Raw genomic sequence first — 14,323 nt, forward strand, 5'->3', positions numbered from 1 at the left:
TCGCCTATAATTTGTTGTTAATATTTTTAGAATGCACTAAGATGTTGTGGTTTTGTTCGGGATATTGTTGGGGAGGTTTTTTTGTATGTATATTTTCTGGAAAGTTTCTTGATTGTGAAGCTGTCATTGTGACTGTCTTTGTATGTCTTTTTGTGTTTGTATTGTTCTAATAAAAAAAAAAAAAAAAAAAAAAAAAGATATCTGAAATTGATTTATGACTAGACATATTAGTTATTTAAGATATCTTGAATTACATTTTGACTAGTCAAAATTCATTTTAAGATATCTTGAATTGTTATTCAATTCAATTATTGTTATTGTTATTCTGACTACTCAGAATGTAAATACAGATATCTTAAATTAGCATTCTGACTAGTCAAAATGTAATTGTTCCTAGTCAAGATTCAATTTAAGATATCTAGAATGTAACTACAGATAGTCAGACTACTCGATTTTATGTTAAAAGGGCTTGCCGTAAACGATTTGCTAAACACCAAAATAAACACATAACCTAACACAATGTGAGCTCCACTTAAACATATGTTTGGTTTTATTGTATAGGTACTCATAGCAATAAGATCAAAATCAAATAGGTTCTGAGTTATTAAGAATAAAAGTTTGTTTTTTTTAGTTTACTTTTGGAGTTTTCCAGATATATTACGGTAAATGCATTTATGAAATGTGGGTTCATACTCAATGTAAGCAAAGCACTAAATTTCACTGAAAAACACGTGGAAGCTTAAATCACGTTTTGCCTACATTAGGCCTGTAAGCTGAGGATGCAAATATGGCAGAATCGAACAAATGTAGAATCTCAGAGAAAACGTTTAGGTGATAATGTGAGTGAATTTGCTGCTAAACGCAAAATAGAAATAGAAAGCCAGCGTGAGACAACTCTCAGAAATAAATATCGGCGCTCAAGCAGAACAGAGGAGCAGCGTAAAAACAAAGCTCAGCATCGAACACACACAGCTTTTGCAGTATTGTGTACTATTTTCAGTCACCGTGGCTCTTTTTATTGGTAAACAATGCCCACGGTAGTTGGCAACCAGTGACGGATGTTGCTTATATTATTATTTTTTTCATGTTAGGCACATATTACCTTGTATTTTGTTATTACATGATACTTTGTACAGAATGCACATTTTTTATGTCTTAATGTGAATGGCCAACCATAATTATTTGTTTAATACTGTTACTATTAAAGACAATCATAATAATAATTATTATTATTTTTTCCATTTACCCTTTATTTATCCAGGTAGTCTCATTGAGCCACGAGAACTCATTTTCAAGAGAGACCTGTTTAGGGAGCAGATGGTGGGGGTTGAGGGCCTTGCTCATGGGCCCAGAGTGGGGTGAATGAGGGTGGAGGCAGGTGTGGGTGTGTCACCTTATCCACCCACATTTTGATGTTGACGGTACCGGGAGGTGAACCTGCGACTTTCCAATCACAAGCCCATCTTCTAATCTCTGCGCCACCACTCCCCCAATTAGAGGATATACTTAAAAATTATAGCATTGCTGAAGAGTTTCAATCAGGCAAGTGTAACCTCACTAACACACAACCCGTCACAAAAGGTAAATGTTCAGTTGCAGGGCTGGGAGCATGTGAGAATCTGTAAAACCTTACCAACGCTCATTTATACCATAATTCCAAATCGATACAGTGTATTTCAGACAAGCTGTTTTATTTGAATATGGACACTGAAAATGCTGTTATGAGAATATGACATATGTTCAGCACTAATGTTATTGTTTATTCATGTTTTCATTATTTCTGTGATTATGTATTTGGCATCCATCAGGAAGTACTGAAGCCCCGCCCCCTTCTAAATCTAATTTCTCAGAGTCTCCTCTGCGATCAGCTGGAGCTGAAGAAAACTTTGAAGGTGTTGTTGTAGATTGCGTTGGCCAGTTCCTGTGGATCCTCTTCCCGTGCGCCTGCCATCACCTCAAGAACTTGTCTGAAGAAGACAAACGATAAATGTTGAAAATGTTTTCAGTGAGTTTTAGAGCTTTGACCTCTTGGCTCATGTGTAAAGAGACTCACATGATGTGACACGGCTCATTCCTGTCCTTCAGGCAGTGTCCCGCCTCCCATTTCTTCTTCGTTGGAAATGTTGTTTTAACATATTTGGAGCCTGCGTGCGTGTTCTTCACAGCACACCATGGAGCATCTGGAGGGAGAACAATGTAAAAGTAAAATAAAATGCAATCTAATATGTACTCAAAGAATGCACCTGCCACAGCTGCAAAGAAAATGACCAGGATCTTCAAAATGAAAGTTTTTGTCTTTTACTTTGAACAAAAGTCGCATCTTTTTTTTTTCTTTGTCCAACTTTATGCAATTTAGTGAGGTTTTGTTGCGTAATGCTGCTAACAAGCAAACACATTGTCCTAAAACACTCCAATTACTTAAGTTAGCTTTGATATGTTCAAAAACAGCAAAAACATTTCAAATTTTTGTATTTTGTAATACAATAAAGTCAAAACATTTTCTAAATCAGATGTGACACAAACAGTAACATTAGCTCACCTGTCTCTATCATGAGCCTCTCTGTGGGGATCGACTTCATGGCTTCAATGTTGGCCTCGGTTTTCAAAGAGCTGAAAAGTTGTAATATTCTTTAAAAAGAGGTTTATGTATATCATAGCTGCAGCTACATCTAACAAGGTTAAGTCAGGTCCCCTGGACAGATTCTTCTTGCTGAAACATTGCATCTTTTATCCAAAAGACTTCTTCAGTCTGAGAGACTGAAGAAGTGCCTTGTTAGATTTATCTACCTGGATTTATGATCCAGTAATTAGTTAAACACCGGAGGTGAATAACACAGCAACGTCGCATAAATGAGGGTGAACCAATGAATTTCAAGACGAGTATGTAGAAAAAGCCATTTAACAAGGGAGGAGGTGACAATGACGTGTTCTATAAGGAGCATTTCTAACAAAGCCAAAAGCAGACTGATAAATTGTGTCCAGCTTACAAAGGACACCCTTAGAATCATGTCTGTAAGTTATGTCTCCATAATCCAACAGAGGTAGAATGTTTTTTTCAACAATGGTGCGATTTGAAGCCAATGAAGATTGATTTCTATATAAATAACTAAGTCTCGTTTCAACCTTGGATTGTAAAACATTAACATGATGTGAAAAGGACAGAGCACCATCAATCCAAATTCACAAATATTTATAAACTGTTACCTCTTCTATGATATCACCGTTTACAGTTGTGAAGTCCGCCGAGGTTGCTATGGTTCCTCCTCCATGACAGAACCGCATAAATTTAGTTTTCTTGGCATTTAAGGACAAATTTAAGTCAGGAAAAAAAACCTGCTGGATTTCAAGAAAACCACATGCAAGGGACTTCACAACCTCATCCAGAGTAGAACGAAAAGCATATAAAATAGTGTCATCTGCATATAAATGAATGGAGGCCTCACTAACTAATTTATAAATATGGAGAAAAGAGTTGGACCAAGAATGGAGCCTTGGGGTACACCTGACATAACCGAAAGAAACTGTGAAGCATGAGAGTCAACCTTCACTCGCTGCGACCTATTGAAAATTTAATTATGGAACCATTTTAGTGGCTGTCCCAAACTGTTTAGAGTCCAATAAAGATGCTATATCATTAAGAATTTTCCGAGCGGCCATAATGCAACCATGCCCTGAACGAAGAGTGTGGTGCTGCCAGGCCAGCACTGTAAATAACAATTTGTTCTTAGTGTTTATGCCTGGTTAAATAAAGATGAAATTAAATGATAGCTGTAGCTACAGTATCATTTACTGTAACTGAGTCTAGCTGCTTATTCAATTGTTGAAAGTGTTTTTTTTTCTTTTGTTAGCTAAAATCGGCAAAATAAAAGTGCTTTTGGTACAGAGCAATTTTTTTTTTCATCCCTCAAACTATCCATGCATTTAATAACAGACAATAAATATTGTATAACTAAGCAAATTCAAAATGGTCTTAAATATTCAATTTTTGACAACACCAATGTTTCTCTAAAATTATAATACTGTATACTGTAAATTATCGGTGAAATTAAAAAAATATATAAATATAATTGTGTTTTTTTTACGATTGTATTGTGTATTTAGTTGAAGAAAGTCAAGACCAATAAGAAAATGAGACCCAAGTTGATCCAGAAAATGCACGTTTTAACTTTACTAACACAACCAAACATTTTTTTTAATTTGAATTTTCTCACCAGCCGTTAATTCCAATAAACAGATCCAAGTCAACGAGTGCAGCAGCCTCCCCTGCTGTCCCATCGAACGAGTGAACCTGCGGGAGAAAAATGAAACTAACCTCGGAATTTATCTTTACATGTCTTATCTAAAATGAGGTTTGAACAGACTTTACAGAAAATTTTTGGTTAAAAAAAAAAAACTTTTATTGAATGACTATTAAGTTTTTAGATTCTTATTCTGTGTTTTTTTTTTACATAAAGTCAAAAATATCTCTGCAGTGGCAAAAGAATAATTCAGTTTTACTGATTTTATTAGTGTTTCCAAAGATTACCAATAATTACAAACATTTAAAGCCATCAAATAAAACAGCTTCCAAACAAATCAAATAGCAAAGGTAAAAAAAAAAAAAAACTCTAAAAATCTTGAAGATGTTGGTGCAAAGTAACGCCTGCTTGGAACCAGAGAGTAAATTTAAAAAAAGCAAATAACTACAATATAAATGGTCCTCACCACTCCTCCAACAAATCTGTCTCGATTTCTCTTCATGATGTCTGTCGAAACAAGAACAAAAGACAACGAACAGCTCTGTGAAAAACGCTTCATCATAAAACAAACTTGTTTCGTTTTGTTTATCGTTGTCCTAAACCCACCAATAAACTCCTGATGGGAGTTTCTGCAGTGCAGAAACATGGGCAGCTTGGTCTCCTCTGCCAGCTCAAACTGCTTCTCAAAGTATCTGCAATAAACCAGAGAGCAAAAAAAGAGAAGGAGACGGAGTTGAAAAATCAACTTAAGACTCAATAATAATGATGTTTTATGAAAACTGGACCAAATTCTGCATTTTCACAACTGAGAATGTCCAAGAGCCTCATCTGACGCCCACAGAAGAGAGAGGACAAGACGAAAAACGTTTGAAGAAGACATCTTGGTGCGTTTAAATCAGGCAGCTGCACGCCTTCTAATTTTTTGAAGACGTGAGTTTTGTAGTTTTTGCAAGCTGAACTTACAAGCAAATCATTGCCCTTCCCCTCCCTACTGTGGGTTAGGGTCTTTGAATGACACCTTTCCTACAGACCTGGCAAACGTCAAAATGCCACGTGAACTAAAACAAAAGTGCTTGTTTATATTTGTTTACTAACATTTGGGGGAGTGGTGGCGCAGAGGTTAGAGAAGGTGGGCCCGTGATTGGAAGGTCACTGGTTCAACTCCCCATACAGACAACATCAAAATGTGGGTGGGAAAGGTGAAGCACCTGCTTCCACCCTCATTTACCCCACTTTGGGCCCTTGAGCAAGGCCCTTAACCCCCACCATCTGCTCCTCTGGGTGCCCTCGATGGCAGCTCTCTGCTCCACGCAGAGGGCTGTGGTAGCTCGGTGTCTGTGGTTGCATCAGGAAGGGCATCCATTATAAAAACAATTGCCAAGTCGTCGAGTGAGTATTTGTTTACTAACGTTTATTTGTGGAAAAGTCTGTATGAACCCAAGATCTGATGATCAGCTGCCACCACAGAACAAAAGATTAATAGTTGCAGGTTATAAAACACAGAGACATACAAACTTACTTTAGTTGAGTCTCTTTCGGACAAAACTCCAACCTGTCAAAATCTGGAACATAAAAAAAACAACTAAACATCATATTTACTTGACAAACTGCACATGCATACCTAAAAATGAGGCAGGTGTAAACCCCGACTTTCATTAAGACACACCTAGTCCACACTCTCCAATGGCCACCACCTTTCCTCCGCGCGCTGATGCCAGATCCTTCAGTCCTGAAAAGTACTGCGACTCTCCGTTCTGCTCAAACTCGCTGCAGCGGGTCGGATGGCAGCCGACTGTGCAATAAAACTCATCTGGAATGAACGAGGAAGCTTGTTTCATTTACAGCTATTACAATAATCCAGCGTGCAGCTGATTTTAGTCATGAAGAAGCAACAATAAAGACAACTAATATAAGTTTTTAGAACTTGTGAACATACTTTAAGTTCAGCAGTAAAATACAATGAATATGAAGGCCTGTCGCGATAAACGATAAATCAATTAATCGCATGATAAATGAAAATTATCAACCTCATTTTCATTTATCGGCGTTATTGTTTCTTCATGTCTTTCTCTTTCTGCTGAAGACACTGGATGGCAAAAGGCTCAACTCCGGTGCTCTTCACTGACCCCTCCCTTTCTCTTTTCTATTAAAAATCCATTTTAACCGTCCAAAATCACGTTTTTGGATCATTAAAAGCAGCTAAGCTGAGAAGCTAAGCTACGAGCTAAGCTAACAGGCCGACCTCGAGGAAAAAACCTCCGTCCAAAACTCACGGCTGAAACCCGTGCCTTCGTGTAAAAAGTTGTTTTTCTCTGCAAAAAGAAGCTGAGAACTTGTTTGCTGATTTTGTTATTAAAAGCTTTGTGTGACAAATGCTATGCTAAAGATCTCAAACCACACTGAACGTCCGCCATTTTTGAGAACTGAAAAACAGGAACGAGAGACAGCCCATGTCACGTCAAGGTGCCTCCCTCCCATTTTTCTTAGACACGCTGCTCGCTCCCTCACTATCCATCCTTTGTTTCAAAATGTCTTATACTACCATCCAGTGATCAAAAAAGGTACTACACGAAAAATTAGCCAACATTTCTTCTTAAATTTGACAGTAATTACTAATTATTGTCAAATTTCAAACAATATTATCATTTATCAAAATAATTTCTGAGACAATTAATTGCCCAGCAAAATGTGTTATCGTGACAGGCCTATAGATAAGTACATATAATTCAGACATGCTGCCATTTTTGTTACCTCTGGTCTCAGCTAGTGTCACAGCTTCCTTGCTGTCTCCAAGGCTCCCTCCTGTTATCATAAACTGACACAAAGCAGCAGATATAAAAATTCCACATATGAACATTATTATGTATATATTTAGTTTTTCAACATTTCTGAACAATATCATAAACGAGGCGAACAGCTATTCTAAACGAGACTACTCAAAAATCAAGTTTTTATGAAAAAGAAATGTCACGGCCGTTTGAGCAACAGTATTTATCGTTAACTGCATCACTTTTGGATATTAAAACTTGTTTATTTTGTTTAAAAAAACAGAGGCTGGACAACATATTCTGCCCAACTTTGCCGCAGCAACAGCCAGTGATGCGGCCATGTTGATTTGCTAATACTCCTCAGCTGTGTCTGGAGTCCAGGCGTTCTCAGCAAACCATCCATCATCCATCCGTTTCCTTTACCCGCTTCTTCCATTTATGGCCACGGGGGGTCGCCAGTGCCCATGTCCAGCAATCACCGTGCGAGGGGCGGGGTACACCCTGGACAGGTCTCCAGTCCATCACAGGGACACATCGAGACAAACGAGACAAACACCCATTCACTCTCTCACTCACACCTAGAGACAATTTAGAGTTACCAATCAACCTAAGATGCGTGTTTTTGATCTGTGGGAGGAAACCGGAGTACCCGGAGAAAACCCACACATGCACAGAAAGAACATGCAAACTCCACCCAGAAAGGCCCCCAGACCAGGATTTGAATCTGCTCGCTGAGAGGCAGCAGCTCTACCAGTTGCGCCACCGTGCAGCCCTCCCAGCAAACCATTTGGATCTACTGGGTTATCTTCCTGTGCCATCTGCTCCAACTCAACACCAGGTGGTGATCAGTTGACAGCTCAGCTAATTTCTTCATCTGAGTTTCCAAAGCATACGACCGCAGATCAGATGACACGACTACAAAGTAAATCATCGATCTGCGGTCTAGGGTGTCCTGCTGCCAAGTGCACTTATGGACACCCTTATGTTCGAACATGGTGTTTGTGATGGACAAACCATGACTAACATAGACTTCGCTCAGGTTCAGATCAGAGGCCGTTCCTCCCAACGTCCCTTCAGGTCACACTGTCACCAGCAAAGGGCATTGAAGTCCCCCAGCAGAATAAAGGAGTCCCCATCTGGAGCACCTTCCAGCACCCTGGCTAAGGACTCCAGGAAAGCTGGGTACTTTGAACTGTCATTTGGTGCATAGGCACAAACAACCACCAGAGCCTGTCTCTCTACTCAAAGTATTCAAAGGTGCAGGGAAGCTACCCTCTCATCTACTGGGGAAAGCTCCAACACACAGGCACCAAGTCGGGGGGCTAAAAGTAGACCCACACCAGTTGGTGCCTCTTACCATGGGCAACTCCAGAGTGGAATAAGGTCCAGTCCCTCTCAAGGAGATCGGTGGGCGTCGAGGTGAGCCCAACTATATCTAGTTGGTACCTCTCAACATCATGCAAGCTCGGGCTCCTTTCCCACCAGAGAGGCGACATTCCATGTTCCAAGGCCAGCTTTGGTAAGCCAGGGTCAGAGCACCAAGGCCTTCAGATACAACCCATGGCACATTGCACCCGACTTGTATAGCCCCTCCTGTAGGTGGTGGGTCCACAAGAAGGCAAACCTATGTTGCTCATTTTGGGCTGAGCTTGATATAGAGACCCATTCACCAGGCGCTCACCAACGAGCCTCTCCCCCAGGTCCAGCTCCAGGGTGAGGCCTCGGTAACACAACCGGTCAAGGGACACGGAGCTCCTTGTTGTTTTCTGTCCATACATTTCTTTGGATTCACCTTTTTTTGGGACACCCCTAGTAGTAACTGAATAAATTGTAATAATAATATTAAAAAATATAATAAAAAAAAAAATAAATCTTGGAAACCAGCGCCTGCCGCTATGTTTCTACACCGGATGAACTTGCATGAAGGTGCTGGACGTGTAACATACCTTTTCAACGCCAGCTTTAAGTGCTCTGTCCACGATCTGATCAAAATCATCTGTCAGGAAAAACACGACAAGCTTAACCTTAACAACACACACGTTAAAATAAGTGCCCGAGCGACTCACCATCATGTTTCTGCTTTCCTCTGTAGAGTCCTCTGAACATGGGGTCTGTCAGGTTTACACCAACATCTGGAGACAACAAAGCTGAGGTTTAGTGCAAAATGTTAACCGGAGACACATTATTTAGTTTTTAAACATGACTGTGATAATAAACTATTCTGGTTCGACGGTTTACATTTAATAAATGAAATATATCAACAACACAAACCAAGAGTTTATGCTTAGTGCTTATTCCCAAGTTTGTCTGAAACAGTAGAAAATAATTTCCTGTCAATTTGCCCTTTAAGTCTAATCAGTTTTTCATTGAATGGTTCACTTTTTTATGGTTGTGGACATTTAAAAACAGCCATTGCTCTGATTGTTCACAAGTAAACAGATACTGAAATATGCATCTACCTTAGTATTTAAATAAGAGTATCACAAGCAAAGTTGGATACATTTAAATGTTAAATGAGTCAAGGATAAATTATTCTGCCTTCACACTTGATGCTAGATTTCTGTTTTACGAACAGCTACGACATTAACTAAACAAACTGCCTTATGTTACTGTTTTACAGCACGCAATATAAAGAAATAACTGGGTGTACTTTGTCTTTTATTCATGTTTTATTTAACCGTGTATCTCACCTATGAATTTGTGCTGTGCCATGGTTGAAGCACTTCTAAAAAGAACCAAACATGCAGCTCTCAAACCCATCATGTCGCTTTACCATAATGACTACTGTACAACGAAACTGTATTATTTAAACAAATTGTAGGCAAGTCAACACGTCTTATACGCATATTACATACTTATTTAAATCATAATAAACTGTTATTGTTGTTTTATAGTTATAATGGTAACGATTAAAGTGTAATCAACAAGATAAGTAATTATTTCTGCGCGCTAGTTAAAGTATTACGGCGTTGACGTCGAACGTACACAAAGTCCCAGAATCCACCGCGCCGGTTGCGGCGAGAAGGTGACAGAGGACAGCGGCCATGGCCTCCACCTATCTTACTCGCCAGCAGAAAGTGATGAGGCTTTACAAAAAATCACTCAGACACCTTGAGTCGTGGTGCATATTTAGGTAAGAAAAGTGTATTTTTTTTAAAGAGGAGTGAGGAGGAACTGCTGGGTGACGTTTACCTATTATGTTGCTAAGCTAACAGTGAAGCTAAGTGCTAGCCGCTGTTAGCAGGTCACTCTGACGTCATCAAAATACAGTAGTTTTGATTAATCATTTCCAAAGTAATAGATATTTGATACGTTTTCATGGTTCCAGTTTATGCATAATAAAAATCTAGTTATAGGTTGTAACTATATTGTTTATTTGTGTAGAACAGGCCTTATCCATTGTTCCAATTCATACAAAACTTGTCAAAATGCATCATGTAGCAAGTGTTTAAATGGTACAGTCAGGCGACGTTTTGTTTGTAGTGTGCCTTTCATATATAGACCTTTACACCCTCTAGGTAAATGACTGAGAATGTAATCACTTTTATTAAATTACAAATAAGCTACCATTTGAATAATGGAGCATTAACAAAATGTGTTGTACCTTTGCATTTTGCTCAAGAATGTTGCTTCCAGATCTCGCAGACATGTGTTATTGTAAATAAATATGAATAAAGATGGTGTGTCTTGACATCTGTTATGGTGGAACTTGGTTAGTTTTCAAATTAAGATAATTTATTAGAGTAAAAATTACATTTAGGTGTTAGATATTCTTACAGTTGTTTTTTTTAGAAGCTATGCATGTATTTAGGCTTTGTTTCTCCTGTATGAAATACGTCTGAATTCAGAGAAAATGCAGATGAACATGTCTTACTATCGTGATCAAGTCTTTGTGCTTTAAGATCTAGTTTCTTATTTTGAACGTCGTGAAGTTGCAGAAAACATCCTGGTCATTCCAGATGTTGTCGATACAGTTCATCAAATCAAACTGTTGTTGCGTTTTTTTTGTTGTTGTCTTTTTCAGAGATAAATACCGTTTCTATGCCTGCCTTCTGCGGGATCGTTTCGATAAGAACAAAGATGAGAAGGATCTGATAAAGGCCACCATGATGCTGAAAGCAGGAGAGGAGGAGTTCTGGGCCAACCAACATCCTCAGCCCTACATCTTCCCTGACTCTCCTGGAGGGACCTCATATGAAAGATATGAGTGCTACAAGGTGAGGCAGGCCAACGGTGATTTAAACTGTGAATGAACCAACAATCTGTCAAAGACCAGTGTTTTGATGGTAATAATAGAAGAAAAAAAAACATCTTAATTGTTCCATTATGAAAAGCAGAACCAATAATATTGGATTTTATCAGTTAAAATGTAGCTACAGAACTCATTTAAGCTCTTATCAGCTGATTGAGCACCTGATGTCTTAATGAGGTACTATAGTCTTAGATTAGGTGATTGGTAAAAAAAAAAAAAAAACTAATGCTTATAGCCCCAAAAGATTAAATAACTGAGCTCTGTTTTTGTCTTTGAAGGCCCCAGAGTGGGTGTTGGAATCCTGGCACCCCTCAGAGAAGGCCATGTACCCTGATTACTTTGCTAAAAGGGAGCAGTGGAAGAAACTGAGGATGCAGAGCTGGGATCGGGAGGTGAGCAGTAACTTCTCTAACAGCGTGTTTTATTTTACTAGTACCTTACCCTTTGTAACTCTTTGCATGAAAAACGGGGTGTTTTTAAACATCTGTTTGCACACGTCTTTTTTTAGTCGGACACAAAAACCAGCTGAAAGGAGTTGTCACTTGTACTAGATTATATAATTACCTGATTGGCAGATAGTTTAGAGGTTTCTATTTATTTCACTTGTTTGAAGTAAACATTTGGGCTTAGCAAATAAATTGTGAAACAGCCAGAATCCCTAAAAACTGTCTGTAACTGTTGTTACACTGTGGACCTAAATTACACGTTTTCTGTTCTTAGTCCTATTTTTCTTCTGCCTCCATTAATGGAAGGCAATTTCTACCAAAACAGACATGGTTTTATTGGTAAACTCAACAGATGGTGCAAGATGTTTTTGGTCAAACCATGAAGGATTGAAATCCTGATTTTTCTCTTCAGTTAAAAGTAGATTTTACATCTTGTTAAGAAGATAAAATTAATTTGCAATCTGCTGTTTGAACAGCCTTTTGCATCCATGTTGATGCTAAAAAGTTTTATTTAAAGTTTTTCTATGTTCAAAGTACACGCAAGCTATTAACTCATAGTGTTAATACTTACATTAGGTATAAGCGCTGCTTTTCAAAGGATAGATGTTAAGTGAGCCGGTGCAACAGTGGAAGAGTTTACGTTTACAGATGTTTATAAAACTAGTACATGCTGCTTCGTCTTGTGTACATTTTCTGAAACAACTGATCTTTTAACACAAAAACACAAGTTTAATCTCAAATACATGTTCAGTTTACTTGGAAAATGTTTTATTGTTTTTCATTGAGAACACATTTTCTAATCTGGAGTAGATGTGAAAACGTGCACAAGATTCAGAAATGTAAAATGACGTAGAACAGTTGAACCAATCTTTTGTCGCCATCCGTCTGCTTCCAGGTTGCTCAGCTGGAGGCCGAGACTCCAGCAGGTGGCCCCCAGACCGAAGCCCTCCCTCCTGCTCGTAAGGAGGGTGACCTCCCACCTCTGTGGTGGAGCTTTGTCACCCGTCCCAGGGAGCAACCCTGATGAACAGCTTTCCTCCACAGGGCTTGGTCTGTCTTGCTTTGAGAGAAAAATCACCAAAAAACAAACTCAAGGCGACTGATCTCTCATCTAAGTTTTCTGAAGAGTTCACAGGTTGAATAATGTTCACAGAAATCCTGAATTCTTTAAAGGTTTAAGTTGTTGATGACGCTGAACAATTCTGTAGATGTTCAACTTATTACCTGTAAGTTCTCTAATAAATACATTTATGATCAGAGCTCAGCGGATGTGTGTTTAATACAAAGAGTTTAGATGAAGCAGAAATCTGTTTTATCTTCATCAAGGAACGTGTTCATGATAAAAGAATGCAGGAAAACGTGACAGAATGTGAAATGATAAAAAATTATTTAAACAGATTAGTCCAGCTGCACATCATTTTTCTGTTATATAATATACTGTACGTAAAATGTCAATAATGCAATAATACTGTGACAATAATACTATAATACAGTACAGTAAAACAATACTGTTTTTTAATTAAGCACCCCATCCCTGTTTAGTGTTCTTCAATTAAAAAAAAGTTTTTGAATCTTAAGCTGGGAAAAGAAATGAAAGAAGTGGTTTATTTTTTTATGTTGAATTTCTTCCAGCTAACGCATCTGATCACCCAAACTTGTCTTGAAGCTCCAGCTCTGAGCAGATGAGCTTTCTGCTGCACGTGCAGTAAAAAAAGTTTAAATGTTTTTCATTTTTAAACTAACTGAAGACCAATATATTGAGCATGTGAGGAGATGACTTTAAACAACAAAACGGTATTTTTGTGGTTGTATTAAATACTTTTAGAAGTTCACTTAACGGCACGACACGATTGTTACACCTGCTGCTAGATGACGGTGATCCCATCGCTATGGCGACAGACGTAACGATGAAGGTGGTCGGAAGCTGCGTGGTCGAATCATCATGGTGACGGTCTTCAGAGAGTAAAAGTCAGAGTCTTTCCATGAGAACCAAACGATGCCGTCCGGCCCCAACAAGTTGTTTGCCTTCAGAGAATAACGGCCGCCCTAGAAGAAACACATGTTCAGTAGTTTTATTATTCAGGTTATTTCTGGAAAAAATATATATATATATTTGCAGAACTCTTTTGGTCCCATCTGACAGCGATACGCCTTATGTTTACAACAAAAAAAAGATATATGTCCCAACAAAAAGGTCAAGAGACAAACAAAATTAATGTAATTTCTGGACTATAAGCTGCTACTTAGACTAAGATTTTCCTTAGTTTACTCATGTCCTAGGACAAATTTGATAGTATCTGAGGCCAAATGGGGGTGTCGGATTCAGATGAGCCACAATTGTTGATTTTCTTCAGGCAGACTGTTTTTTTGTCTTGTCAGCCTTGAGTCCTGCTCGTACTTTCTAGATCCAAAATGGCCAGATTTATGGGCATTCCACTGATGTGTGCTATGAGCGTTCTTCAAGGTCGACTCCAACATGCTGATGAGTCCTAGAAGCCGCAGGTGGCCTGCGATTCTCTCAAATCGCTTCAATCTTATGATTTAGCTCGTATATCAGCTGATTTTGAGTACTCGTAGCCCGAACCAAACCTTCACACAGACTCTGAAGTTTTGCCATGG

The 14,323-nt window shown here is 38.7% G+C and overlaps 3 protein-coding genes across 3 annotated transcripts in view; 1 reads left to right on the plus strand and 2 right to left on the minus strand.

Annotated features, from left to right (window-relative positions):
• Nucleotides 1-1,718: 1,718 nt before the first annotated feature.
• On the minus strand, nt 1,719-9,766 carry tatdn1 (TatD DNase domain containing 1). The gene is made up of 12 exons (XM_037692745.1): nt 9,697-9,766; nt 9,073-9,138; nt 8,953-9,002; nt 6,990-7,053; nt 5,905-6,048; nt 5,758-5,800; nt 4,845-4,930; nt 4,705-4,745; nt 4,212-4,288; nt 2,540-2,610; nt 2,054-2,180; nt 1,719-1,967 (listed from the first exon to the last, which is right to left on the minus strand). Exons 1-12 carry the CDS (start codon nt 9,764-9,766, stop codon nt 1,865-1,867), a joined length of 942 nt encoding a protein of 313 aa, XP_037548673.1. The 3' UTR covers nt 1,719-1,864.
• A 238-nt stretch (nt 9,767-10,004) lies between these two features.
• Nucleotides 10,005-12,966, plus strand: ndufb9 (NADH:ubiquinone oxidoreductase subunit B9). Its single transcript, XM_037693719.1, has 4 exons — nt 10,005-10,139; nt 11,031-11,223; nt 11,537-11,650; nt 12,600-12,966. Exons 1-4 carry the CDS (start codon nt 10,051-10,053, stop codon nt 12,726-12,728), a joined length of 525 nt encoding a protein of 174 aa, XP_037549647.1. The 5' UTR covers nt 10,005-10,050; the 3' UTR covers nt 12,729-12,966.
• Nucleotides 12,967-13,591: 625 nt separating this feature from the next.
• Nucleotides 13,592-14,323, minus strand: part of LOC119425395 (angiopoietin-related protein 7-like) — an 11,007-nt gene continuing 10,275 nt past the window's right edge. The window contains exon 6 of the mRNA XM_037692923.1: nt 13,592-13,750. Coding sequence (XP_037548851.1) covers nt 13,592-13,750 — 159 coding nt within the window. The remainder of the gene's footprint in view (nt 13,751-14,323) is intronic.

This window comes from Nematolebias whitei, chromosome 19, assembly GCF_014905685.2.
Source record: "Nematolebias whitei isolate Nwh7 chromosome 19, NemWhi1, whole genome shotgun sequence".
In the NCBI taxonomy this organism is placed as follows: Eukaryota; Metazoa; Chordata; class Actinopteri; order Cyprinodontiformes; family Rivulidae; genus Nematolebias; species Nematolebias whitei.

Excerpts from the sequence above, each read along its gene's own strand:
- tatdn1 (XM_037692745.1), bottom strand. The coding sequence starts at position 9,766 with ATGGGTTTGAGAGCTGCATGTTTGGTTCTTTTTAGAAGTGCTTCAACC. Across the intron at positions 5,801-5,904 it reads CATTGGAGAGTGTGGACTAG|ATTTTGACAGGTTGGAGTTT; the intron begins GTGTGTCTTAAT and ends TTTATGTTCCAG. Across the intron at positions 4,746-4,844 it reads CTCCCATCAGGAGTTTATTG|ACATCATGAAGAGAAATCGA; the intron begins GTGGGTTTAGGA and ends TTGTTTCGACAG.
- ndufb9 (XM_037693719.1), top strand. The coding sequence starts at position 10,051 with ATGGCCTCCACCTATCTTACTCGCCAGCAGAAAGTGATGAGGCTTTAC. Across the intron at positions 10,140-11,030 it reads GAGTCGTGGTGCATATTTAG|AGATAAATACCGTTTCTATG; the intron begins GTAAGAAAAGTG and ends TGTCTTTTTCAG. Across the intron at positions 11,651-12,599 it reads TGCAGAGCTGGGATCGGGAG|GTTGCTCAGCTGGAGGCCGA; the intron begins GTGAGCAGTAAC and ends GTCTGCTTCCAG.